The 26,660-nt window shown below is 45.8% G+C and overlaps 1 protein-coding gene across 7 annotated transcripts in view; it reads right to left on the reverse strand.

The window, feature by feature from the left end:
• Window positions 1-20,606, reverse strand: part of LOC143134581 (TLE family member 5-like) — a 27,330-nt gene extending 6,724 nt beyond the window's left edge. For 2 of the 7 annotated variants that reach the window (XM_076295069.1, XM_076295068.1), the window contains exons 1-6: window positions 19,799-20,606; window positions 10,381-10,398; window positions 5,365-5,465; window positions 3,191-3,254; window positions 999-1,043; window positions 809-871 (exon numbers count right to left, since the gene is read on the reverse strand). In XM_076295069.1, coding sequence (XP_076151184.1) covers window positions 809-871; window positions 999-1,043; window positions 3,191-3,254; window positions 5,365-5,465; window positions 10,381-10,398; window positions 19,799-19,825 — 318 coding nt within the window. In that variant the 5' untranslated portion in view covers window positions 19,826-20,606. The remainder of the gene's footprint in view (window positions 1-808; window positions 872-998; window positions 1,044-3,190; window positions 3,255-5,364; window positions 5,466-10,380; window positions 10,399-19,798) is intronic. The other 5 variants (XM_076295075.1, XM_076295071.1, XM_076295070.1 and 2 more) reach the window with 4 other exon arrangements.
• Window positions 20,607-26,660: the final 6,054 nt, after the last annotated feature.

Here is a 26,660-nt window from a genome sequence, read left to right on the forward strand (position 1 = left end):
CCATGATATTAAACATGAAAGTCAGAAAATGTATTGCCCTATGCTGCTACTACTGCTTGTTGCCTATTTCATAATGTCTGATGGCCACGCCATGGATTTCACCAATAATGTCCACAAAACACAGATATATAAAAAGTCAGACTAACTAGCAGGGCAGGAAACCAAGGTAAATGACAATTTTCACATAGATGCCGATCCGGACAGCTTCACCAAAGCCACATCAACTCACACACAACAAGCTAGCCATCAATCAACCCGAATCCAAACATATGATTTCTAATGGTTGCTTAGGTACCGAATACGCAGTGATTCCTTGTGAAGGCCTGATGCAGGCCTTAACAAGGGAAGACATGCGACTGGATAAAAATGTATCGCACGCCCTCACTATTTGTTCACACAATCTGTCAATCAAATATAGCGGACAGCGGTAGGATATGGTAGTAGCCTAGTCAAGAACGATCGGGAAGGAGAAGAAGAAGCGAATAATAAATGGTAAAGTAAAATGTTATTAAAGACGCTATTATTTTTCATTCGTTTGGAAATTTGGAAATTCAGAGAAGGCCTTGAAGGCCCTGACGGTCCGCCACTGAGTAAATGCAACCCAATGCAACACTTCCCATCCAAGGACCTGAAACCACCAGTGAACCAGTAAACAATGTCAAGGTGTAGCATGTAGCAGAAACTGTGACAAATGTCTGTGTGTAATAAGATATTTTGAAAGTAATGTGAGCGATTATGTGGGCATGTATGTTTCTGACTGTGAATCTGTGTGTTTTTAAAGGTGTGTGTGTGTGTGTTTTGTTCATACCTCTTGTGACAGGTAGGGCAGCACCTGAGCACAGATGCCATTTAGCCTCTTGACTATCTCAGCCTGCAGAGATCAAAACAAAACATAAACCAACAACAAAAACAGACATGAGGCTATGACCACAATCAGACAGCTTGGGCTACAGAAGGTGTTCAGTTGGGGTGGAAGAGTCAGCAGGTCTGATTCTCACCTGTTTGTGCATCTCAATGTTGAGCCCGTAGGACATCTCATAGTACTGCAGAGAGCGGAGGGATGGAGAGATGGAGAGAGAGAGAGATAGAGAGAGAGATAGAGCGAGATAGAGGGATAGATGGAGAGAGAGAGAGAGAAAAAGAGAGAGGGAGGGAGAGAGAGAGGAGGGGGGGGGATAATAAATCATGGAGAGTAATTACAATGCAAGACCAGCCAGTCAGTCAGACACACACACACACACACACACACACACACACACAAGACTGACAGACAGACAGGATAAAAACACACACACACACACACAAGACTGACAGACAGACAGAATAAAAACACACACACACACACACACACAGACAGACACACAAACACATACAATTACAAAACAGCTAAATAAATCACCAGTTAATCCTGATGGAAACAACATTTATAATCATTAACAGTAATATTAACAAACATACAAAGCGTCAACAAACACACCAGAACAAAACAAACAAACAAACAAACAAACAAACTCAAAGCCCATCTCCAACAGAGGCAGGACATCAGCAGGGGATACGAGGGGAGAATGTAGAGGTTAGTCATCACAGAGCCTCACAAAGAAAAGAAAAAAGAAAAGGAAAAAAGAAGAGAGAGTAGTGGATAAAAAAAAAAACAAGACAGACACAGAGCGAGGGAGGGAGAGGAAAAGAGAGAGAGATTGGTGGGGAGAGATCAAGAAGAGGCAGGGAGAGAAAGAGAGAGAGGAAGAAGGTGAGAGAGAGATAAAGAGGGAGGGAGATGGAGGGGAGAACAGAAAGAGAAGGAGGGAGGGAAAGGTGGGGTAATAGAGGAGGAAATTGCGAGGAGGGTGGGGGGGTTTCTGAGAGCATCTACACATTATGCCACCTCTGCCAGCAGGACACACACACACACACACACACACAATCTTTCTCTCAAACACACACTCTGACAAACACACACACACACTTACCTCAATACTACCACATACAGACATAAAATGCATCCTTCTACACAGACACACACACAGACTTGTAAAAATGCACCCTTCTACACGCACAGTCTCTCTCCTCCTACTCCAAGCCCCCGCTCTCACTCAGCTACACACATGCCTTCTGTCACACACACACGCCAAACTCTCTCTCTTTTTCTACTGCAAACACATATTCCCTCCTTCTCTAGTTCGCCCTGACACAGCCAGCATATTCTTTAAAGGCTCTTTCTCTAGATTGCTCTCATACACAGCCAACTCAACACACACACAATAAATCACCCGATGTCTTCCTCTGTCCTCATCCAGCGGTCTGCTCTATAGCTGCTGATGTATTATTTCTTACTGTGTGTGTGTGTGTGTGTGTGTGTGTGTGCTAATGAAGAGAGTTCCTACTCTCAGTCAAATGTAACATTCCATGACTTTTCCCTGACTATCCCTGACAAACAACCTGAATTTCCATGACTTACTATATAATGAATTGTACAATATACTGACCAATGATTTCAGAGCAGTCGCGTGGTGTTCAAGAATCTTTTACTTTTTTTAGAGCGGGAGATGAATAAATGAGCATTGAATAAAAAAAACTTGGGCTACACAAGCAAGCAGTAAAGTCAACAACCAGATATACACCAATTCTTTATGGAATTATTTGTAATTAATGTATTAATTTTGGCAAGTAAATTTTAAACTGATATTCCATTACTTTACCCCCAAAAATGCTAAAATTCCCTGACTTTCCATGTCTGGACTAGACTTTTCAAAATTCCATGATATTCCAGAAATTCCATGACCCGTGGGAACCCCAAATGTAGCTTGAAACAGCAAAAAGCTGCTCCAGCTATTCATACTGTTCCGGGCCAGAGGCTTGTCTACCTTCTCTCGGTTCCTATACGGTTCTTGGCTTACACAAAGGCTTAGCAACAGCACTGACTGAGCCACAGTGGCATGCACAACACTGTGCGACTCATTACTACGCATGACATTTTTTACAGAAGTTAACAAGACTAGTGATAATCACAGCACTGTGAAGGTGAGAATTTGGAATCAGGTTCAGGGTAGTCAACAGTAATGTTTTAGACTATGTGAGGATAAAAACTACAATTGAAAGGTAGTATTAGGCTGCATGGGTATCACACGAGTGATATCATCAAACAAAGAGAGACATGGTAGGTAACACACACACACACAAAATCACATACCATGATGTAGTGTCGCTGCATTTCCGACTTCTCACTGGCCAGCTTATCGCACTCCAACTTCAGACTGTGGGAGGGACACACAGGGACACACACACACACACACACCCACACACAGTACTGTTAGAGATATCAACTTTTTTCCCCTCCATAGTATTTTTGGCGTGCCAACATATATACCAACTACATAACACCCAAAACATACTGTATTTCGCTATGAAAGATGTGTACTTTATGTTGACATAAAATTAAATATTTGTAACTCTATATAAGTACTTAGGAAAAGTATTTCCCATTGAAAAGTAAAACCACTGAAGGTGTTTTTATTCAAGCGCAAAAAGTCACAACCACAATGCATCTCTTGTGGTACTTTGTGTCCATTTCAAAATGTTGTAGCGGTCTTTCCAAGGCTGCAGCTCTCCAAAGCCATGCTTTTTTTCTGGACATGACAAAGAACAGGGGACCACAGACCTTCTTTCGCTATACTGAAATAGCGCTTATACCATTTTTCAACAATCTCACATAGTGAAATTAAATTTAATAGATAGATAGATAGATAGATAGATAGATACTTTATTGATCCCCAGGGGAAATTCAAGCTTTGTAATTGAGTAAGAAAAAGGGCATTAAAATCAGTTTGCAAATTCTGGTGATGTGTGCACTGTTGGAGAACACAAAGCAGCAATGATGATGATGATAACGACGAGAACTCATCTCACAGGGGCTCTCTGCGATAACACCACAAACTTTTTCCACCTTTACATGCGTGCAATGGTAGAAACAGGAAAACCAATGCAGTCCAACTAAAATGTAAATGCAATAATGCATTACAACAAAAATTACAACATTAGAAAAAAAATTAACCATCGCACACTGCACTTGTTGACTTCCTTTAACACATTTCTCCAGCATGCTTCTTCAAGACTGCTGCCAACCAGGTATACTGTATATGGGGATTTTTGTTCTACGGCCTTTTTGACATCTGTTTTTCAGTTCAGAGGTTAAATTTAAATATATGTTCCATGGTTTATCATGGATTATACGGAGAAAAAAATATGCCACTGGAAAGCGTGAGTGGGCCCATGTATGTGTGTGCCTCTGTTTGAGTTGATGTGTATCTCTGTGCGTGTGCACTTGTTTGAGATGTTGCGGCCTACACGTTCACTTTTTGCCAGAAAGGGTTCCCAGCGATGTTGTGTTGCCATGACAACCAGCCCTTCAGCAGGGCTGGGGAGTGGCTACCGATTGGCTGTGGAGCAGCTGGGCCAGTTGTGATTGGGCGAGGCAGCTGGTGGGCGAGAAAGACAGCTCTGAGTGTCATTGTGAGTCAGTCAGACACTGATGAGCATGTATGTATGTGTGTGTGTACAAGAATGTATATGAAAATCATGCTGCTATGCATGTGTGCATTTATGTGTATCACCTTGATGTATGCAATTGTGTCCATATGTGACTCGGTGTGTGTGTGTGAATGTTCATGAGCCTATGCGTGGTATTTGTATATGTGAGTATGAAAAGATGTGTCTCTCATTTATGCATATTTTTCTTTGTGTGGCCTCATGTGTGTATAGCCCTGAAGTGTTTTTGTTTGTGTGTGTGTGCGTGTTGAGTTTAACTGCTGTAATGGGCCATTCTTCTACAGCCCTTCTCCTAAATGTGCTTCCCTGAACAGAGCCTCAGAACAGAATAGGTGTGTGTTAGCTGTTCTGCCCCTATGTGGCCCCACTGGGCCTGTGTTGGCAGTGCGGAGGCCTCTGGGTGGTGCTTGGGCACAGTGCCACACTGTTCTCCCCTGTGGGCAAGGTGAGGATGACAGACGCACCTCATGCCCCTAACCTTCTCAGGGTGTTTACCATCAATAGCTGGACAGCAATTCAATTACTACCAATTCCAATTTTTCACAATGGAGTGCATTGTAGGTATCCATGTAGGTGACACATTTTGCAGGTCATTGTAGGTGCTCTACTCAGTAACTACTTGTTCTGCAATGCATAGTAGTTGCCATGATGTACTTTGCGGTGCATGCTTGGGTAATACATCGCAGTAGTAACAAGTAATACATTGTTGGTACCTGTGCTGATGTGTGTTAATGTGCTTTGCAGGTAAGCTGCGCAAGCAGTAGGTGAGGTGCATTGTGGGTAGCTGTGCTGGAGTGAGGTGAGGTGCATTGTGGGTACCTGTGGTACTGTGCCTGCAGGAACTGGAACTCGTCCTTGATGCGGTCACAGGAGTCCGAGGTGGTGAACTTGAGAGGCTGAGAGGACTGAGAAGAGGCCTGCTGAGAAGGGGGCATAGTTAGAGAGATACACACACACACACACACACACACACCACATACCATCTCTGTGTGTGTTTCTAACAAACACACACACGTATGTACTATACATAAACACACACACCCACGCACCCTAGAACCAAAATAATACAGTTACTCTCTACTCTCTCACATACACACACACACAGACACACACTGAGAGACTTGTCCATGTACACAGAGCCTATATACACACACTGTTAATCCCTGCATAAAAACACACACAGAGTCAGTCAATCACAGGCAGAGCATCAAACTTAACTGAATGTGCCAAATGGAGTCATTCATAAGATTTTATTTCTTGAGTGGATTTAATAAACAAAAATGGACTCACAAATCAACTTATCAATCTAAAGAACCTACACACACATCTCTATTTGAATAATAAACTACATCTACTACTTCAGTCATAACACACGTCTTGACCCTTCCCTCACAGTCGTCTGGTGTATGAACGGCAGAGAAGCGACACCAGGCCAAACAGGCCTGCCACCCTAAGGAAAGGTGTCCCGCAACATACCTGTTTTGTTTAACAACAACAACACCATATACACAAAAGTACTGGACGGTAGACGCCTGCCATTACACCCACAGGACTTCAATGACATTCCCATTCTCAGTCCGTATTGATGTGGAGTTGGTCCCCCCTTTACAGCGTTAGCAGCTTCCACTCTTGGGAAGGATTTCCACAAGATTTTGAAGTGTCTGTAGACTAGACAGCAATGCAAACAGCCATGTTGGCCTGGCTCGCAATGTCTGCTCTAGTTCATCCCAAAGGTGTTTGATGATGTAGAGAACCATGTTCCCTACAAGCCAGTCGAGTTCTTCCATACCCAAATCACATAAACCTGTCCTTATGAACCCTGCTTTGTGCACTGTGTATGGTCATTCTGGGGGAGGAATGATGGCAGAATGGTTGTTTCTCAGGGGTTGGGCTTGAGTGAGTGAGGGGAAATCTTAATGCCTTATACTAAGACATTCTGCACAATTATATGCTTCCCAATTTTTTTGGAACAGTTCAGGAAGCCCTTTTCAGTTCCAGCATGACTGTACCCCAATATAGTGTATGTGTTAACATGGAAGTTAATATGTAAATATGTAAGAATATCTTCTGGTCAGTTAATCCTGTAAAATTCAGTACAAATATGTGAGGCTCTAGGCTCTATGTGTGTCCGTGTGTGTGAGGAGGAGGGGGAAGGTCAACTGCTGGAGGGCAGCTAAATCAGGTGCCCCCTGCTGGTCTGTTTGTTCTGACTGACTGAATCCCTCTGGGGCGTCTTTCTCTCTCTCTCTCTCTCTCTCAAACACACACATTCTGCTTCTCTCTGTCCTGCTGATGCACTTGTACAGTCACAAGACTGCTGAATCTCCTACTCCCACGCATACACAAACACAACTATACAGAGACGCTAAATAACGTAGATCGCAGCACCCTTTCCTACACCATTCTGCCACTAGTTAGCTGGCAGATGAGCGTTGGTGGTATTAAAATGTATGGCTTTCATACCCTGTATCTGGTAACCATGTTGGCCCTCCTCAAGAACACCATCCCTGCACGCAGATCAAAGTAGGCTTCCCGTTTATTACTTACTAACTCCGTAATATAAAAAACAAAATGTGTGAACATTTCAACATTGATCATAAAGTGCGCTAGGGAAATAACTTTACACATCCACGACCACGTTGTCTGTCCATTCACTATTCTCTGATACTACAGAGAAAAGTTGTAAACTGTGACATGTAAACTCTCAGTGACAGTAATCACACTCAAGAATCTCACACCACTGCAACCCTAGTGGAGGGTGAGGCAGACCCACAGTACTGGGTAGAGCCCGACCGATTTATCGGCGGACCAATATTAAACATTTTGCTTGCATAAAAAAAAAAGTCAACGCATAAACTGCTCACAATGTAGATTGTGGCAATGTGGTGATCACAGAACAAAGATCTGACACTCCTTATTTCATAAAAATAAAATTACTGTATAAGAACCTTTCATTAGGAAACCAGATAGTTAAGCCTATTTGATTACATAATGTCCAACCTAATGGGAGAAAAATGTTACATTGTGTTTGTTAAAAATGACTATTGGGCCGATATATTGGTTATCGTTTGACTCAAATATCAAAATTGGTATCGGCCTTCAAAATCCCATATCAGTCGGGCTCTAGTACTCAGAGCATTCTCTCAAACACCACTTCGCCATTGGTTAAAAACCTCATCAGCAGCTCTGTGATTGGTGATGTGTCTCAATCAGCAGCTATTTCATTGGCTGGCAGATGAGTGTTAGGAGCGGTGGGGGTACCGCACAATGAGGTTCAGCAATAGTGTTCACAAGCGCTGTGGGACTGGCAGGGATAAAGCTCAGATGTTTTCCCCGCGGGCTCTTGCCTTTATTTATTTATTTATTTATTTATTTATTTATTTGCTCTCATGGGGGTATTGATTTCCTGGAGCAAGGGGGGCTCACTGCATCAACAGTATTGATTTGAAATGGGAGTTGTGTGTTTTTTGAAAGAGTGGTATTGATTTTCAATGGGAGGTCGGTGTTGCTCCAAAAGGGGAAGAGAGAAGGGGTATGGGGCGATCACCACTTCTCACTTTTTAAATTCAGCCCTCCTCCTTGCAGTACAACATGGTGGAGCAGCAGTACCATCACCGCACTACAATCGGTCAGCCCGGGTTTGATTCCCAGACCTTTGGATGAAAGTGTCTGCTAAATACCAGTGAACTGACTTTACACAGCATTTGATGGTGTGTGTGTGAGTGTGTGTATATATGTATGCCAATACTGGAATAGTGTGTTTCTGTTCAAATATCATCCTGTTTCACTCCTGTGTATGTATGCAAGAGCATTTGTGATTAAAGGGTGTCTACTTTTGTATGATGAATGTGTGTGTGTGTGTGTGTGTGTGTGTGTGTGTGAGTGTTTGTGTTCTTATAGTGAACTGTGTGTGTGGCGTGTGTGATCTGTGTGTGATCAAACATCCCTCTCCCTCCATTAAAAATCAATTAGAGAGGCCGTCACGCAGATCAATTCAGGCGGCAACCTTTGACCTCTTACACTCCCCCTATCCCCACCCCCTCTCGTCAGGGTTTGCCCTCGACACGGCCGCTGCTTTGTGATGATAATGAGGAGCGTTGCCCTAGGTGACCAAGACATCTGCTGCAACACACACACAAACCATTTCAGTTTGTTGAACAGACACACAAAGAGGATACGAGCTCCTAGAGCTAAGGTAGTGAATGTTTTTGTGTAAGTGTGTGTGTGTATGTTCAGGTGTAAGTGTGGGTAGTGATTGTCTGTGTGCCTGTGTGTGTATGTGAGTGAGTAAGAACAAAGGTGTATGTTTAGTTGTAAATGAGGGTAGTGAGTGAAAGTGTGTGTGTGTGTGTGTGTGTGAGAGAGATAGTACGAGTAGTCAGTGCATATTTAGGTGCAAGTGTCTGTGTGAAAGAGAGCGCGCTGTGTTGTGGTTGAGTAGACCATCAAACAGTGGTGTCTCCATCACCAGAGATCCTGTGTTCACACACAATTAACACTACAGCAAGGTGCTTTCCAGCTCGAGGTTAAACACTCCACTGTTGTGCAGTGATGTGTGCACCGAGACTACAATGAGTGTGTACAGATCTAAATCCCACAGCCACGAGAACCATGTGGATGTTCTTCTAAATGTGTATGTGTCTACAGTAATTTCCTGTGTATTAGCCGCATTGTGTATTCCGCAGGACAGTGTTTTATGCAAGTTAAAACAAACGAAACCCCCTGTGTATTAACCTCATGGCTGAAGAAATTTTGCAAAATCAATGTATAAGCAGTGGCTAATAGTTGGGAAATTACAGTATACACATGTACATATGGAGTGTGTAAATGGGTATGTCTGTGTCTGATGTATGGCTCCATACAAAAGTGCTGAGGAAAGTGTGTGTGGGATAGGGCAGTTACTCTCTGTGTGTGTGTGGCGGGAGGTTATGGGTTGTATACATTTGTGAAAGTGTGTTTGGGGTTGGTAAATGGGTACATGTGTATGTGTTTGCATGCATAATGGTACTTATCTGAGAGAGAGAGAGAGAGAGAGAGAGAGAGAGAGAGAGAGATGGAGGAAACAATGTGTTATTATGAATCTGTGTAGGCAGGGGGTGTAATTGTGTTTCCGCTTGTCTGTGTGTGTGTGTGAGTGAGATGGTGATGGAAGGGGCTGTGTTTGTGTGTGTCCGCGCAAGTGCCCATAAATGTGTGACTTGTGTGTGTTCTGTGAATGTGCTTGTGTGGTGGCTACCAAGGAGAGAGGGGGGTGAAGATTTTTGTTCATGTCAGGGGGAAGAGTGTGTGTGTGTTTGACTAGGGATGTGTGTGTTAATGATTTAGGGAGTGTCATACGGAAGACTGTGTGTGTGTGTGTGTGTGGTGTACATGTGCCATGTGTGACTGGGGACATGTGTGTGTAAATGGTGTAGGGAGTGTTTTATGTGTGTGTAAGGGGGAAGGGAGTGTTTGTTTAGTTGAGTGGGAGAGGAGGTGCCTGGGGATTGACCCTTGCTCAGCTGGGGGCCCTGTGCTAATTCAGCCTTAATAACGCTCACCAGCCCTCCCCGACTGATGTGTGTGTGTGTGTGTGTGTGAGTTCCGAAGTCTCTGTTGTCCACAGCTCAAGATTCATCAGCACTCTCCTAAAGCATGCGTATCTTTCTGTGTGTGTGTGTGTGTGTGTGTGTACTTTTGCACTGCACAAAGAGAATGACCAATTTCACACACAGCGGGAGAAGTCTGCACTCTCCTTGTGTGTGAGTGTGTGAGAGAGAAAGGAAGAGAGGAGGTGGAGAAACAAAGAGAGGGAGGGTAGAGAAAGTGTGTGTGTGTGTGTGTGGCGGGAGTTACCCAGAATGTCTGTGGAATCTGTGGAAAGGGCAGAATAAAAGACAGGAGGAACGAGGTTACCATTGTTTTCCAGTAGTCAGATGAGCAGCATGGCTCAGTGTTTTAGTTTTGGTAGGAAACTACTTTTCCACTAAGTTTACAAACCAACAGTAGGTATGTCTGGAGGTATATCATGGTGTATGAACTTTGAGTGTAAATTTACTTTTTGGAAATGTTAAGAGCGTTGCTGCTGACCCAGGTAGCCATTGTACAAAACGGCCTCATTTGCAACAATAACAATGAAAGACTAGAAACCTGATGTATTGACTGATTGGTTTAAACATGCGTCTCTTGATGAAAAAGGCTCATCAGCTTTTCAGGTACCACTGTGAAAGCGTCTATACCATGAATGGCACATCAATACATAGCCTACATCTTGTCTTCTGGTTCCTCTAAAATGCAGACCAAATGTGAAGAGGGCATTTCCTCCAGGGTAATTTCCCTAAATCTGTATGTGAATCAGTGTAGGTGATCTGGTGGTTAAGATTAAAATCTCCAGAGACTACACATCATCTTGCAAAGACATGTTTGGATACGGGCTAAATCTCATTCTCACCCCAAAAGCCTAAGCCCTGAACCTTCAAAGACTTAAATGACATCTGCTGATAAGCGATTGAGTTTGAAAAGGTTGTAGGGGTTCAGAATGCTAATAACTGGAAAGGGAAGCACATGCAACATATTAAATCAACAACACCAAAAGCACATTGCAAGCATATTTTCGTTTCATGGCAGTTGTTATACTGATGTTTTTTAAGCTTCCCGTATGGTTAACCCGGTGTTTCACATCACAACGCTATATATTCTTGGCAAATCCCTGTTGTAAAGTCTGCATAAATACCAACTTATGGAAAGAGCTCAGATAGTCAGTGAGCAAGCCCTCGTGCACTTCACGATTTTATAGTGGGATGGCTCTAAGCCCATACAGACTTACTTGAGAACGTGCGTCAGAGTCTGCGTTTGGGGAATGAGAATGGGCCATTTCCTTTAAGGGTAGTGCTATAACAAAGGGCAACAGCATAGCGAAGCCGGCAAACACGGCTGGCTTAATCTGAGCCTCTCTCTGTAGGATGCAGTGTTGTTCCTTTTGGCCATGCACAGCTTGGTCCCTACCAGCACTAAGGGCACCCTAGTCAGGGTGGCTCTTTGTCTAGGGAACAGCCAGCGATTAGAATGACAGACAGGAAAAAAAGAATGTGGTGACGGCAAGACGGAGAGGACAAAAAGCACAGCCGAGTTCATGTTGGGGTTCATTCGGCCTCTGTAGATTGTGGACAATTTCCCTTTGTCTAGGACTCTTTAGTAGCCCAAGCTCAGTGCCTGATTATAAGCCTATGTGGGGAGTGGGGAGGGGGGGGGAGTGGGATAAGGAAAGTACACATCGTCGTTTTAGCCTACTTTCCAAACCTGGATACACTCATGTCTGAAGGACATCAGTGTATCATTAAAGAGCTCAAGGGTTCAATGAAACACATTTGTTTCTTGTCTTTTTAAAAAAAAAAAAATCTTTTTCTTCAATTATTGCTTTTGTACACCCTACAACAAATAGCCTGCTTTGACTGTGCAGGGTAATGAAGCATAGTGGTGAAGGTGTGTGTGTGCCAGCATTGAGTAGTTATGAATAAACCATCAATACATTGTTTATGATTATCCTTATGATGATAGAATGATCGTTAGAGTGATCAGCAAGTCGAATGCAGACCGAAGAGGAAGGGATTGTGACTTTAGCTTATAGCATCTGGCTGACAGAGGACATCCATCCAAATGATTAATGGTATGGAATGTGTTCTTGATAGCATGAGGCTGTGATGAAGCTGATGAAATTCAGTTCACTATGTACACACTTTGGAAACATCTGCTCTTCATACAGTAATATCATGTGAACACTAAACAAAATTGAATACCAATTTGGGAAGACAGTTTTATATTGCTACAATAGCTTGAGTAGTCACGTGTGTGAATGTAACATGTCATTACATATCTGGTGCACATGAAATACATTAAACAAAACTACTGAGTTTTCTGCCTTTGCAATGTTCCAGCATCAAACACAGGCCTATGATGGTCAGATGATTATTATTCTACACCCATAGTGCCAAATGAGTTATGAGGTATTATGGAGATAATCATTCTCATACTGATAGCTGCTATAATAGAAAAAACATTTTAGGGGGCACTAAAGTTGATGAACCAACCATTTTAGACACACAAAAAAAACTATACCCGCTGGACAAAATGTGTTCAGCTCTCTGCAACCTGATCAGTTGAAACTACAACAGCAGTACTGCAAAACTCAATCCTCTACAGAGCCTGTACTTTCTGCAAGCACCCAATGTATTTTACAACCAACGTGACACATTCATTTGTTCACACAGAAAAATGGACGTGCGTGCACACACACATTCGTAGTCCACCAGCAAAAGCAGCCAAGCAAGGCAGCAAACAGCTCATCAAGCATAGTCAAGGATACAGCCAACGCCTTTCTCAAGGACACGTCAGCACAAGTGCAGAAGGAACCATACTGGAACCAGGAACTGGCAACCATATAACTCAAAAAGTCCACTACCACCTAACTTGCTGACAAGCATAGGAACAATATATCGGAACTCCCCCTATTACCGTCGGTCCCGTATTTCTGCCGTCTTGCATGTCACTTAATATCCATTTCTATACAAACCAAGATGGCGGATTCCTAAAGAAATGCAAGCACCCACAGCATAGGTGTATCTAAATTCAGGGCTGTACAGTGCGACATATATGTCGCACATGCTACAAAAAAAATAGTTTGTGCGATGGATGATTTCCCAACGTAGCACTGGTGCTACAGCATACAGTTTTGCTTATGGCAATACAATGCATGCCTGTGAGACTGACAGGGAGGCTACATCAATTACCTTCTACTGTGATCAGTGCAACTGGCTACACCAGATGTGATAGAGGCGCGTAGGCTACGTTAAAAAAAAAATAGACCGTCTTCTGTTTTTGCGCGTCGCGAACGGAGCTCTTCGTTACGTGCCCGGTGTAGGCTCCCGGTGAAACGCTTGTTTGTTTGTTTGAAGTGCGTATAGACTACTTCTGTGAGCGGGGAATTGATGTAGGCTACTTTGATTTCAACTTAGTTGCAGTCTACTGTACGCGATTAAAAAGTATGTCTACTTGTTTGTAGGCCTAGTATCCAAACAATCCAACTCCAAATCAAACACCTTGCAAATTATCCTCGCGAATCGAACAAGTGATAGCTATGTCTAGCTAGATAGCTAAAGCGAAAGTAGGCCTATCTTCCGACCGGGCCGGGCTGAGGGGATTAGATTAGGCAAGCAGAGGTAGAAGTTTCTGGCAATCGCCTTTGCATTTTTTCGTTCGTTTGCATTGTTTTAAACGAACAACTTAGTATCCAAACAACACCATTCATATCTAAAACTTAGAAGAAAAAAGTCCACCGGGACGTTCGCTTCTATCTGTCAAATATGAGCCCACTTCATGCGCAAAAGTCTCGCTTAGTAGTGCTTAACCTATACAAGATCGGTTCCAAGAAAAAACCTTCACGACACTTTAATTACAACTGCGTTAACCACAGACCTTCAGCTATCTTTAGTAAGCTACATACTGTAGCCTATGTGTATGGAACAGTCTAGGGATGCATTTCATGGGTGCACTGTTTGACATGTCAGTTAGCCTACTCATTTGCACCACTGGTTAGATGTAATTACGGTATTTCACTCCTGCAATGACAATAAGGTTGAATGTAGGGTTACTCTAATCTAAAATCTTAGAAATATGAACTAAACGTAAATTAAATCTTAGTGGAATAAAATCTTCAGCATATCTTCTACTTATTAAAAAATGCATGAATTATGCATGAATAAGAAAAAATAACAAAAAATCAATGGCATGACCTGTCTTCCTGATACCCATTGAAAAGTCTAACTGCATGGAACTGTCAGGGATTGTTTTTTTGTTTTTACAAAAACACAACAACCAAATAACATATCATGCTGATAGCTTTTGTTCATCTCAAACACAATGTAGCCAGGTGAGATGTTTGCAACTACATGAGCTTTTATCAATCCAGTTGCAGTAGGCCTAGATCCCAACCACAATTGATGAACTGTGATGAACTGCCCTACTTGTGATTGTTTTTAGAGATTTTAGAGGTTTTATATCGATGCTACAGAATTTGTGGCTGGTGCTACAAAACTTTTAACCCCTGTAGCACCAGTGCTACTTGCAAAAAAAGTTAACGTACAGCCCTGCTAAATTAGCTATGTACCAAAAATGACATTTTACAGTGACTCGAAGAGCTGTAAACCGTGTTGTAAGGCTGCGTGTACACATCCGCTTGGAGCTCCAGTGGAATTTTTATTTCATGACGAGAATTCTCGGTCTAACCGTTCATGTGCCGTTGAAACGGCGTAAATAGGCGACCCATCAGGCCAGCACTATAACTCCGAGAGTGGTAAACAAAATCGGATATTTCAGGCAGTAAATGCTCCCGTTAAGAACCAAACCAGATTTTGTTCAAATCTACACACCTATGGCTACTGAAAAATGTAAGGTTCATTTAGCAAGTGTTAAAAAACATCGTTGTTTTAGAATTTCCGAACAAAAGTGGTGATAATTGGGGGTGTTACGATACCTACTTTGAAGGTGCCATCATGTGTAGCTTGTTTTAGTTTAAAATGTAAAAAAATTACCTGCAAATAGCATCAGCATTAAAAAAAATTGAAAAACACCCATCCTCTATGTTGTCTAGATATCCATTGATGATAGCATTCAAAACAGCTAGCTTTGAGCCATGTGTGGCACTGAACTAAATAGACCTAGAATGCAAGTCAATGGAAGACTGCAATGAGGTTGCGTTAAAGACAACTTTAATCGCACAGAATTCCACATAGCTCAGTGCTCCTCACGGCCCTCTGGTGGTACGTTCTGTTTGGGCACTGAAGGAACTCCGGTCCATACACAGCCCTGGCTCGATAATTGGAAATCTGTGGCTGTGGAATCTGCTCTGATGTTGTGATTTGTTTGCTCAAAGTCAAACATCAGCAACCTTTTGCCTGGATATTTATTCATGGTACACTAGACCCAAACTGTTACAAAATAGTGTGCATAACAGGTAGCAAAAATAGCTATTAACATTTTCTCCTAGCTTGCCTTACATCCCTGAATGATTATTGTAATGGTGGTAGCTCTTCATAATAAGTATGTGCAACTGCGAGTGTGTGTTGGGTGGTGGTGGTGGTGGTGGTGGTGGTGGTGTGTGTGTGTGTGTGTGTGTGTGTGTAAGGGGGTCAGCGGGAGGGGAGGGGGGTCACGGTAGAGCAGCTTAGGGTGCTGCCTCTCAGCACCGGGGGCTGTTAATCCCTGGAGTTAATCTGCTGCACAGGCTCTAAGGACTCCAACAAGCAGCATAAGGCTGTGCAATTGGATTACAGCCATAGTCGCCTCGGAGAGGGGGAAGAGAGGCATGGGGGGTGAGAGAGAGAGAGAGAGCAATAGGAGGGAAGATAGAGAGAAAGGGGAGGAAACAGAAGAGAGAACAAACAAAAAATTTTAAATTCCTGAGGGAGTCTGTCTTTTAAACGCAGGCAGGCAGGCACACACACACACAGTGAGAGACAGAGAAAGAGAACCACACACACTTGTAGGTTGTGGTAGTGAGTGGAGATATATGTGATATTTCTCTGAGCAGCTTTGTGCTGTAATGATATGGCCTAGCTCACCTATGCTCTGACACACACACACACACACATTCTAGATGTCACTGCTCCACAGATGAGGGAAAGACCAAGGCCTCTTGATCTCTGTTCACAACTTTCTTAACAGGTGTATGGGTTTGTCTTCCAGACAGCCTGAGCATTTTCAGACGGTGATGTGATGATATCGATTTGCCAATTGCAACAGTTGCATACTAACATCAGGACTAAATAACAAGACAAGCAAAGAAAACTGCTCTTTGAAAATCACCCTTAATGTTTTAAGCTCTGATCAACTGGACAAACTGATAATATAAATGAGAGTATGTTACTGCCTCATCAAGGATTCTAAAGCTCAGTCTGGTCCCTTCTACAAGACAGACACTCTGACACACATACATGGAGGGAGAACACGTTGAAATGTCCAAAATCTTGGCTGGTTAAGCCCCCCCCACCCCCCCCCAAACTACCATTCATCCATCCTAAATGAGAAATACTCTCCCCTTTGCATTTCTAGAATTCTCCAATACACTTCACTCTACCAAAATTGACTGCAATCCACATCCAAGTTAAATGCTGCGCATCATATCTGACCAAGAGTAATATTGCTGCGGAGTGAAGACCTGCAGATGGCTGGCCAGCACACACACAGAGCATGTTTAGACTATTCTACTCCACTGAGGGATCTGTGGGATATACTACGAATCTCGATTAGTGGGTTAGCGAGGTATGTTGCGCTCAAAGCCAGGGTATTCTGTGACACGAAAGTGGATCTGTTTTAGTGTCGCTATATCACCATGGTATCTTATGCTGTCAACCAAACCTGGTCGGGAGGAGGTTATGTGCTAAGTTATAGCTCAAATCGTGTAATCTACCGCCCACTGACCAATCAATTGTCTTAAAAACAAAGTTCTCACGTGTAGGATTCGGTCATATATCTTACAGGTGAAGCTCTGCCTCTACTAACATTTTGGATCTCGAATGCGCTTTAATAGTGCTGTGCGTGCAAATATCCCACTATGGACGTGCATACCATACAACAACTGATGACAATTGATTTATTTGATGTTATAGGTTAGACACAAAAAATGACCGCAGTGTAGATTAAGCTATCGCTCATGAATGCGGAAGTCATTGTTTTTAAATAGAGGCGGTCTTGTGCGTCTCCACGTTTCACGATAGGCCAACGTCATCCCAACACCGAGAAGGCGCACAGATCTGAGCTGAAAGCCTAGTTTGACAAATAGATCACATAACTGCTATCGTAGTATTACTTAACGTATACCCCTGAGTCAAGGCTTTGTGAAGCCTCGATATATCTACATAGTCTAGATATGTCTAACGTGCTTCGTAGTATACCCCACCGATGTTAGCTGTATGGAGGACATCTAACTAGACCTACTAACTGTTAATTGGTCCATGTGTTTGTTACACAGACTCATCCAGTGTTCATCCACATACATCCACACAATCAGTGCACTAGACTAGTGAATTGTCATGTTGTGCATTGTGGTGAATGAGGCTGTCTCAAACCACATACTTCCCTCAGTACACTGCTAGTGTAAACTGAGCGCTTACTTGCGTGGTGTCCACTTTTCGATGGTTAGTATTGTCTGCACTATATACTTTAAGTATTTTGAAGTGCACAAGTAGGCGGATTGAGACACAGCCTGGATGTTTTAACGAGTGCTTTGCTTACAGACAGTGCAAAAAAATTCTTTCACACAAACATACGGGTATTCGTGGGCGTTTAAGGGCGTTTTGGGGAGGTAACCAGGTACGCCATGCTTTTGGAGGTGCAAACAAATGCTGCATTGCCATTGAGATCATATAGTAAGGAACCAAAAATCCGATTGTTTGCACCTCCAAATGGGCGGTGACGTACGTATGTGACGCAGTTTGTGTGTAGGCACACCACCAGAGCCACTCAAGGCTCAAGAGCAGTACATCATATGAATACTTCTCCCAAATGAATTTCTGCCAACTGCACATGAAATTCTTGAAACAGCCACAGAGTTAGGAGATTGTTTAGCATGTGAATAGCAAACAACTTATGCATAGTTGAAACACCACGTGTGTGTTGTGGCACAGACACCAAACATTATGACATGTATTTTTTTACTTTCTAGCCAGCCACATTATACACTCTCTCTGTAGATTTGTGTATAATGATTGATCAAAAATGATCAGTTTCGACATTTAACATGAACGTATACTGCCATGTGTGTACGTCATAAAAAAATCACTGCATCCTGAAGACTGCTTGTAATCATTTAGGAAATGTGGCCTATAAACAAGAGCGATACTCAATGAACAATTACATGCACCTGGGTGTTTAGTAATACACAACACCCCCAAGGGATGCGTGCCGAACCGATCCGCCTGTTTTCTGTGAACACCCGCAGCGCCAGGGCCTCTTCCCCTCTCACCGAGGCGGCCCTCTCATAAACAGCTGAGCACTCATGCCTCGTCCACGTCCATTGTGTTAGTTTGGGGAATTCATCAATTAGTGGACTCATTAACCCGTGTCCCCCTCCCCCATCTCTCTCGGGACAACATACATGGCCCCCCCACCTGCTTGCCGACTCGCGGTGCCCACGTTATTTGTGTTGTGGCTACCGTTCCGCGCGCTGGCAGAGCAGTCTTGATGTGGTCCTCTGTCAACACCATGAATCGGTGTACTGCCTGGAGACTCGTTAGACACGAAATACCCGTAGCGTGCACAGAGCCATCCGTGCGAGGTGCCTATTAAAATGCCTTTGATCCTGGAGGCTGTGCCAAAACAGAGGGAAGAATCGCGACCGCAAGTCTTCCAGAACCCAAATATTGGCCCGACCAACCATTCACACCAAAAGAAAAACGAGGGTGGGCATTAATAATAAGCGAGATGTCAATGTTTTGTTTCATACGCGTGATTAAGTTTGGGACATAATTACGTAGTGGTAGGGGATATTATAACTATATTATAACTGGTAACGTTATCTTACAGCTGTCTGTCCAAAGCTGTGCATGACAAGAACCCCCAACGCTTGACAACGAAACCTGGTAAAAGAAGCTGCAATATATTGGTCCCATATTTTTTATTGTCCCAACCAATTTCAGTCTTCGAGTGTAACGTGTTAACGTTAGACAACGTTGCACGTTAACATTAGCAAAAAGAAAGCAAACACTGTAATCAAATCGAATCTAACATAAGATAAATTGTGAACTTACAGACAGAACACCTAAAACGATTCGATGTAACAAGCTAGCGCATAAAGCATTTGCTCATGCTACCTAGCTAACGTTAGCAAATCAAAGGTGGCGATTTTCCCTCAAATACAGCAGTGCAAATCCAGGTCCATGGCCTTTGAGGCGGCTAGCAAGCTATCAGATTGCTTTAAACTGTGTAATAGGTACGTCGATAAATACGTGAGATATTACAAATTAAACCACACGCATGTCTGTTAAACAAATAACGTTAGGGGTTAACATTATTTGCAACAAACAGTTTCCTGGCAGATTGCACACAACCATTCAATTGACAAAGCACCTAAATGCTACATCTGGCTTAGATTTAGGCAGCCCGCAACCTAGCTGATAAACCTACCTAGAGAGCGCAATATTGGGAAGAAATTTAACAACACAACTCCATTTGGCACACAGTTGAATAATTGCAAACTAACGTTACAATATTATTTACTTACCGAGTGTCTGGATTGTGGAAACATCATGTCAGTTTCTAGCGGTATGGCTACTCCTTTGCAAAGTAAATCAAATTAGCCTGAGGATGCAGTCCTTTTCTTTAACGTCGGGCAGATTTAGCGAGGTGATCCAAAATGTCCTTTATCTGCAAGTCCGGTTTGCAGCGACTAGAGTTCGTATATAGGTTAACGTTATTCTTCCTTGAAACTAATAAAAGATATGCCCAACAGTGCCTCCACAATGGAAATATCTGCGCCTTTTGCTTCGGCTACGATTAATACTTAGCTAACGTTCGTTGTTAACAACACGTAGAAAAAGGGCTCAGGTTGGCCAAATTGGTAGGATAACCTTGATATTTTCAGCCAACTGCAAGAAATGTCACGATCTCAGATTTCAGAGCTCAGTTCTGTATAAATGGAAAACTGAACAATAACACAGGAAATCGTCCAAGAACTAGCTCGCGGATGCTAAGTTAGTCATTCGTAGCATCCATTTGGCTTGCTAGCTAGCTTTGTGAACAGTCACCAAGTTAGCAAGCGATGTGGCTAAGGTTATATCACTAGCAAACTGGTTTCAGTCTATTTAGAGGCAGGTTTGACCCAAACGTGTCTTAGTCGAAATACAGATCTTGTTTTAAGGCCTTTTGAAAATCCTTTGTTGAATCAGTCTCTTCTCCCTGGCGTCCGGTTGCAATCTGCATCTAGTAGTCACATAGAGGCTTGTGCTGCTGGAGTGGAACAACCATCTCTTTCCGCTTCTCTAGCTACAAAATGTACGAGCCATCGAGGAACGAGCGCCCCATGTGATGTGGGATTGAGGTGGCGCTCGGAAGGCCCATTTTAGATGTCAAATGTATAAAATTACAGTTTGCGGAAGTGTTGCTGTTTAATGTGCCCCCACCGGAATGTAAGCGGAACTGTGTTTCCTTTGCTTGCCCTCTTCAGGGGTCATGATCATAGACAGTAAAATAAATGATCAGTATAACACGGTACCAGATGGGCAGAAATACATCAAAATGTATTTTAAAATAAAATATCAAATACCCTCATTTCAAGTGTATCAATATAAACTACAACTTATAAAAAATAAAATACTGTATTCTAAAAATACTCTTGTGGGAGCATGAAATCACTTTGCAAACCTTCCATATATCTGTCAATTTATTACTTCATCACTACACCGATTCTGTTGATAAAGTGAACAGTGTTTGAGAGCAACAGCTTTTCTCTGCCTGAGACATGCTATAAATCTGCAGTCAACAGATCAACTATAGCCCCTTTCCCACCGGAGGGATTTTTGCAGTTCCTAGAACATAAGGTTCCTAGAACCCTTTTTTTCTCGTGTTCCGACAGGACCAATTTGGGAATTATTAAATTCTTCTGACCGCAGTTCCCATAACTCTTTCATCCGTGCTGTCTGTGTAAGCAAAATATACGGAAATACTGTCCGTATACTGGCGTTTTAGTTTCATTTGCCCTCTATTATCTGATCTCTATTCATCTATTATCTGATCTCTAATTCATCTATAATTTAAGGGGCTGGGACATGGAAAAGTAGAAATCAAGTTTTGCCATGTTAACATATGTAGTGAACTGAGCCTAGCTGGTTCATGACTGAACTCCCATAATGCTGTGCAAAGCGTGCAGGAATGTTAATGTTGATTATGTGTAATGTTGATTATGTCACTGCATCATCTTACAGTTGTGTTTGTGTTCCCAGTTAGTTAGAGTGTGCAGAACCAGGTTTAGCTGGTGTGTGATGGAATGCAACCTGGAGCAGATGTGTAGTGCTGGGGCATAAGGGCCGGGTCTGGGCCGCATTATGTGTTCGTGTGTTTTGGTGTGAGACCAATAAAAACCATTCTGAAACAACTGAGCAGGTTGTTACATTGGTGTCAGAAGTGGGATGTCGACCCCTACTGGACGGGAGGAGAAAGCTACAACCAATGCCCCGGCGATGATGAGTTTCCTGCCAAGACTTCGACAGCACGCTTACCCATGGCCACCTGCTGGGCCCAGCAGACGGAGCCAGCCTGCAGCGTGACCGTAACGAAGAAGCCCGCCCCCGGCCACAGGAGGAGACGAACCGGGCTGATGGCAGCATCCCGCCACTGGAACCCGCTCCACACGGGATCGATGGAAACCGGCCGGTCCCCGGTGCGACAGCGGCTGCAGAAGGGCGCCCCACTACAATGGCGACCTGGTACAGGTCCGGCTGGCAGCCGAGCTGACTGGCTGGTCGGCGGAGAGAACGGGAGTACAGGTGGCGTTGGTTCTGGAGGGGGAAGAACAACTGGGCAAGTTCGCGGCCGACCTGCAGCTGTATGCCCGGCCGGGCTACCCAAAGTACAGCCAGAGTCTACATGAAGAGATAGCACTGGAAGCGTTCGTGCGAGGCATCTACCCAGAGCGGCTGAAAGAGCACCTTCGCCTGAGCGCCCCCAGCTCGCTGTCCGCGGCCCTCGCGGAAGCCGAACGGGTGGAAAACATCTTCAGCACAACGGAGTCGAGGCATTGCGTACGCTAGACATCGATGGAGGAAGACGGGGAGGAACTGTAGGTGACGTGGCAGACCACGGCACAGCCACCACAACGCCGCCTATGCGAGTGGAAGAGGCCGACCAGCGGAGACGGATGCCACCGGTGTGGCGAGCCGGGACACATCGCGTGGTACTGCCCAGCCCCGGCACCCCTCACACTCGCACCCCAGTTACTAGAAGAAGGTGGCACGGCGGGAGGGGCTATGGATTGCATACGGCTGGGCCGGCTCGGCCAAACCAGAGGACTGTAGGTGGACTGCACGCTAGACGGGACTCGGTGTCACGCCTTGATTGATACTGGCTCCACCATCTCGCTTGTATGCCCCGGCCTCTTACCCGGCACGCTGGTAGCCAGACCCAGAGGCTGGGAAGAGACAAAAACGCGCATCACAACAGTTGCCGGAGAGCGAGCGGAACTCGCAAAAAGTGGTGTGTGTGTGTGCATCAACGGTGAGACTGCGAGCCGTCGGCTTTGGTTGGCTAGTATTCAGGATGAGTGCATTCTCGGCCTGGACGTGCTAGAGAATGGGGGGCTGTGGTGGACATTTCCCGGTTCACACTACACTTGGGGACGAGCAGCGTAGTGTTGCACACGGCGGGGAAAACAGAGCATGAAGTGCGGAGAGCTGGCGCGACGAAGAACTCTCCAACTCGCTCTACACAAGCCCGTAGAAAGCGAACTCGCAAAGAGTGCTCGTCATCCAAGACTCCGCCCCTCCCCACACAAGCCCGCGAAAACAACAGGTCTCATCCAGGTCCGCTTGCTGAGTCCGCCACTGCTCAGCTCACGCCCACCAGGGAGGAGCCAAGAGAGCGGGTTGAGCAAACACCACTCTCCGCTCAGAGAGCGCGGCCCTCTGTAGAGACAAGGCAAGCCGTAAATTAACTCTGCACTCGTAGCTGTGAGGGGCTGAGTGAAGCACAGGGTAGCCAGGTGCGGAGGCTACTAGCAGCGTACACCGACATCTTCGCCGCAAGAGATGAGGACTGCACCCAAACGAGCCTGGTCCAACACGATATCGACACCGGAAATGCCCGGCCCATCTGACTTCAACCTCACCGCTTACCGCCAAACGACAAGCAGCTGAAGAAAAGTCCCTGGGCTTCGCCAGCTTTACTCGTCCGGAAGAAGGACGGCTCGTGGCGGTTTTGTGTTGACTACAGGCGCCTCAACCAGGTAACCCGGAAAGACTTTTACTCCCTCCCCCGCATTGACGATGCACTGGACAGCATTGCCGGCTCCTGCTGGTTTAGCTCGCTGGACTTGCGCAGCGGCTACTGGCAGATTGAGCTAGCCCCGGAAGCTCGGGCGAAGACAGCGTTCACCATCGGGCAAGGGCTGTGGCAGTTCCGGGTACTTCCGTTCGGCCTATGCAACGGGCCAGCGAACTTCGAGCGGCTGATGGAGCGTGTCCTGGCGGGCATTCCACGAACATGCTGCGTGGTTTACCTGGACGACATCCTGTGTCATGCAACAGACTTCACCGGTGCAATGGGAAATCTGGAGAAGTTGTTCGACGCCATACGGGGTGCTGGGCTCAAACTGTTCCGGAGGCAAACCGGGTTCCTGGGCCATGCCGTGGGGGCTGCCGGAGTGGCCACCGACCCAGCTAAGGTGGAGACGGTGAGACGTTGGCATGTTCCAGGCGACGGTGCTGAGCTGCGGAGCTTCCTGGGCCTGGCGTCATATTACCGGTGCTTCATTCAGGACTTTGCTACAGTCGCCAGCCCGCTGCATCGATTGACGCACAAAGTCCAGTTTTTTTTAGTGGACATGAGAGTGCAACGCGGCATTCCGGCGGCTGCGGAGGGTGCTATGCGAGGCCCCGGTGCTCGCTTTCCCTGACCCTCGACTGCCGTTTATCCTGGACACCGACGCCAGCGACGTGGGCGTCGGTGCCGTCCTCTCACAAGCAGGCAAGCAGGTGGTCGCATACTTCAGCCGCTCACTGGACCGAGCGGAGAAGAATTACTGCGTGACCCGCAGAGAACTGTTGACTGTGGTGGTCGCTCACCTGGCTGCTGAACTTCAAAGAACCAGAAGGCCAGCTGGCTTGCTGGCTGGAGGCGCTCCAGGACTATGACATGGAGATTCGACACCGGGCGGGTCGCCTTCACGGCAACGTGGACGCCCTGTCCAGGCGTTCGTGTGCAGCAGACCAGTGCCAGCACTGCCACCGGAGGGAGGAGAGGAGCCTGGCTGCGGCCCAACCAGAGCCCGCTCGTCGGCTACAGGCTGCATCACCGCTGGCAGAGAGAGAGAGAGTTGCTGTTTTCAACACTGGCCAGGGTGAACGCTCGCCAACAGCACGCCAGTAGGGGGCCAACGCTCGCCAGCAGCACGCCAGCGTGAGACTCAACGCTCGCCAGCGCCACGCCAACAAGAGAGCCACCGCTCACCAGCTTCACGCTAGCGAGAGAGTCAACGCTCGCCAGCAGCACCCCGAGGTCGTCTCACCACCTTCCATTGCCAGCTACAGTGATCGAGAGACCGGAGACAACGCACCGCAGCCCAACGCAGCACTGCAGAGCAGCAGCCGGGGGCCACGGACTCGCAGTCGCCGGTGGACGTAAGGTCAAGGGAGGAGATCCGGAAGGCGCAATCGGAGGACGCCACACTCGGCCGAGTGTGGTCATGGATCGAAGCCGGTCAGCGACCGCCATGGACTGACGTATCAGCACTCGATCCAGAGACCAAAGTGATTTATTCACAGTGGCCGGGAATAGTAGCACGTCAAGGACTGTTGTATAGACACTGGCGAGCTCCCGATAGACAATCTGACATTTTCCAGTTGCTGGTTCCTGCTGGATTACGAGCCTGTGTACTGGAAAAGGTACATGGGGCAGTGGGGGCGGCTCATTTCAACATTGCAAAGACTCTTCGTCGGCTGAGAAGCCACTTCTATTGGCCGGGATGCAGGCTGGACGTTGAACTGCATGTTCACTGCTGTGACGCCTGCACAGCGAAGAAGGGCCCCACGCGACGCTCGCACGCACCACTGCAGCAATACGCTGTCGGAGCTCCCATGGAGCAGGTAGCCGCCGATATCATGGGCCCACTGCCAGTCACAGAGCGAGGAAATCGCTACGTGCTCGTAGCCATGGTAGCCTTGGCCAGCCAAGTGGCCGGAGGCGTATGCAGTGCCAGATCAGAGCGCCCAGACGACAGCAGACAGACTGGTCACTGAGATGTTCTGCCGGTTCGGGGCACCGGAAGAACTCCACAGCGACCAAGGGCGGAATTTCGAGGCGGAGGTGTTTGCTGAGGTTTGCCAGCGCATGGGAATCCGGAAAACGAGAACGACACCTCTGCATCCACAAAGCGACGGGCTAGTGGAACGGTTTAATCGGACGCTAGCAGTGCAGCTGGCCATATTGGCCGACCGCCGACAAAAGGACTGGGACTTGCCCCTGGTACTCTGGGCATATCGCACAGCGGTGCAAGAGTCAACGAAATGCACACCGGCAGCTCTGATGTTCGGGCGAGAGCTACGCACGTCGGTGGACTTCGGTGTTCGGTTCGCCTCCGGAAGCGGAGATTGGAGGTAAGCCAGGGCTGGAATACTACAAGCAGCTATGCGAGAGACTGAAAGGAGTACACGAGTTGGCCCGGCAAGTTATGAGTGAAGCTGGAATACGTCAAAAGCGAGCTTTTTGCCCCGTATCGACCCCTGGCCTCAGCTGAGGGTCGTGGAGACTTGGACACTGAATCTGTGGAACTTGGTGACAATGGAGATGTGGCTCTAACACCGGTCACCGTGCAGCCTTCCCCGGAAGTCACCGCAGCGACAGCGGGGCGCCCACAACGCCAGCGTCGCGTCCCAGCCACGCTCATGGACTGACGTAGGGTAAGACTTGAGTCAAGGGGACATGGACTAAGTCTCGGGGGGCTGTGTAGTGTGTAGTGAACTGAGCCCAGCTGGTTCATGACTGAACTTCCATAATGCTGTGCAAAGCGTGCAGGAATGTTAATGTTGATTATGTGTAATGTTGGTTATGTCACTGCATCATCTTACAGTCGTGTTTGTATTCCCAGTTAGCTAAAGCAGTGGTCCCCAAACTTTTTCTTCCGAGGGCCAGCTCACTATGCCTGGCTCTAAGAGAGGGCCAGAGACTCGGAGTATATCAGTAACCATAAATTGCTTAGCGCTGTGAACAAAGGCAGTCTACCTTAGTTGAATAATCCATTACATTTAATCTATAGGCTATTGCAATTTAATACCATTGTTATATGTGTTTATATTGCCATCTTGCCATATCAGTGTAAAATGTAGCTCAAATGAAATAATACTAATAATAGCATTCTCAAAACTATAAGCAGGGAG

The sequence above is a fragment of the Alosa pseudoharengus genome, unplaced genomic scaffold (assembly GCF_046254945.1).
Source record: "Alosa pseudoharengus isolate Yale_2024_CS ecotype anadromous, Long Island Sound unplaced genomic scaffold, YU_APseudo_1.1 YU_APseudo_1.1_scf_2, whole genome shotgun sequence".
Lineage (NCBI taxonomy): Eukaryota > Metazoa > Chordata > Actinopteri > Clupeiformes > Clupeidae > Alosa > Alosa pseudoharengus.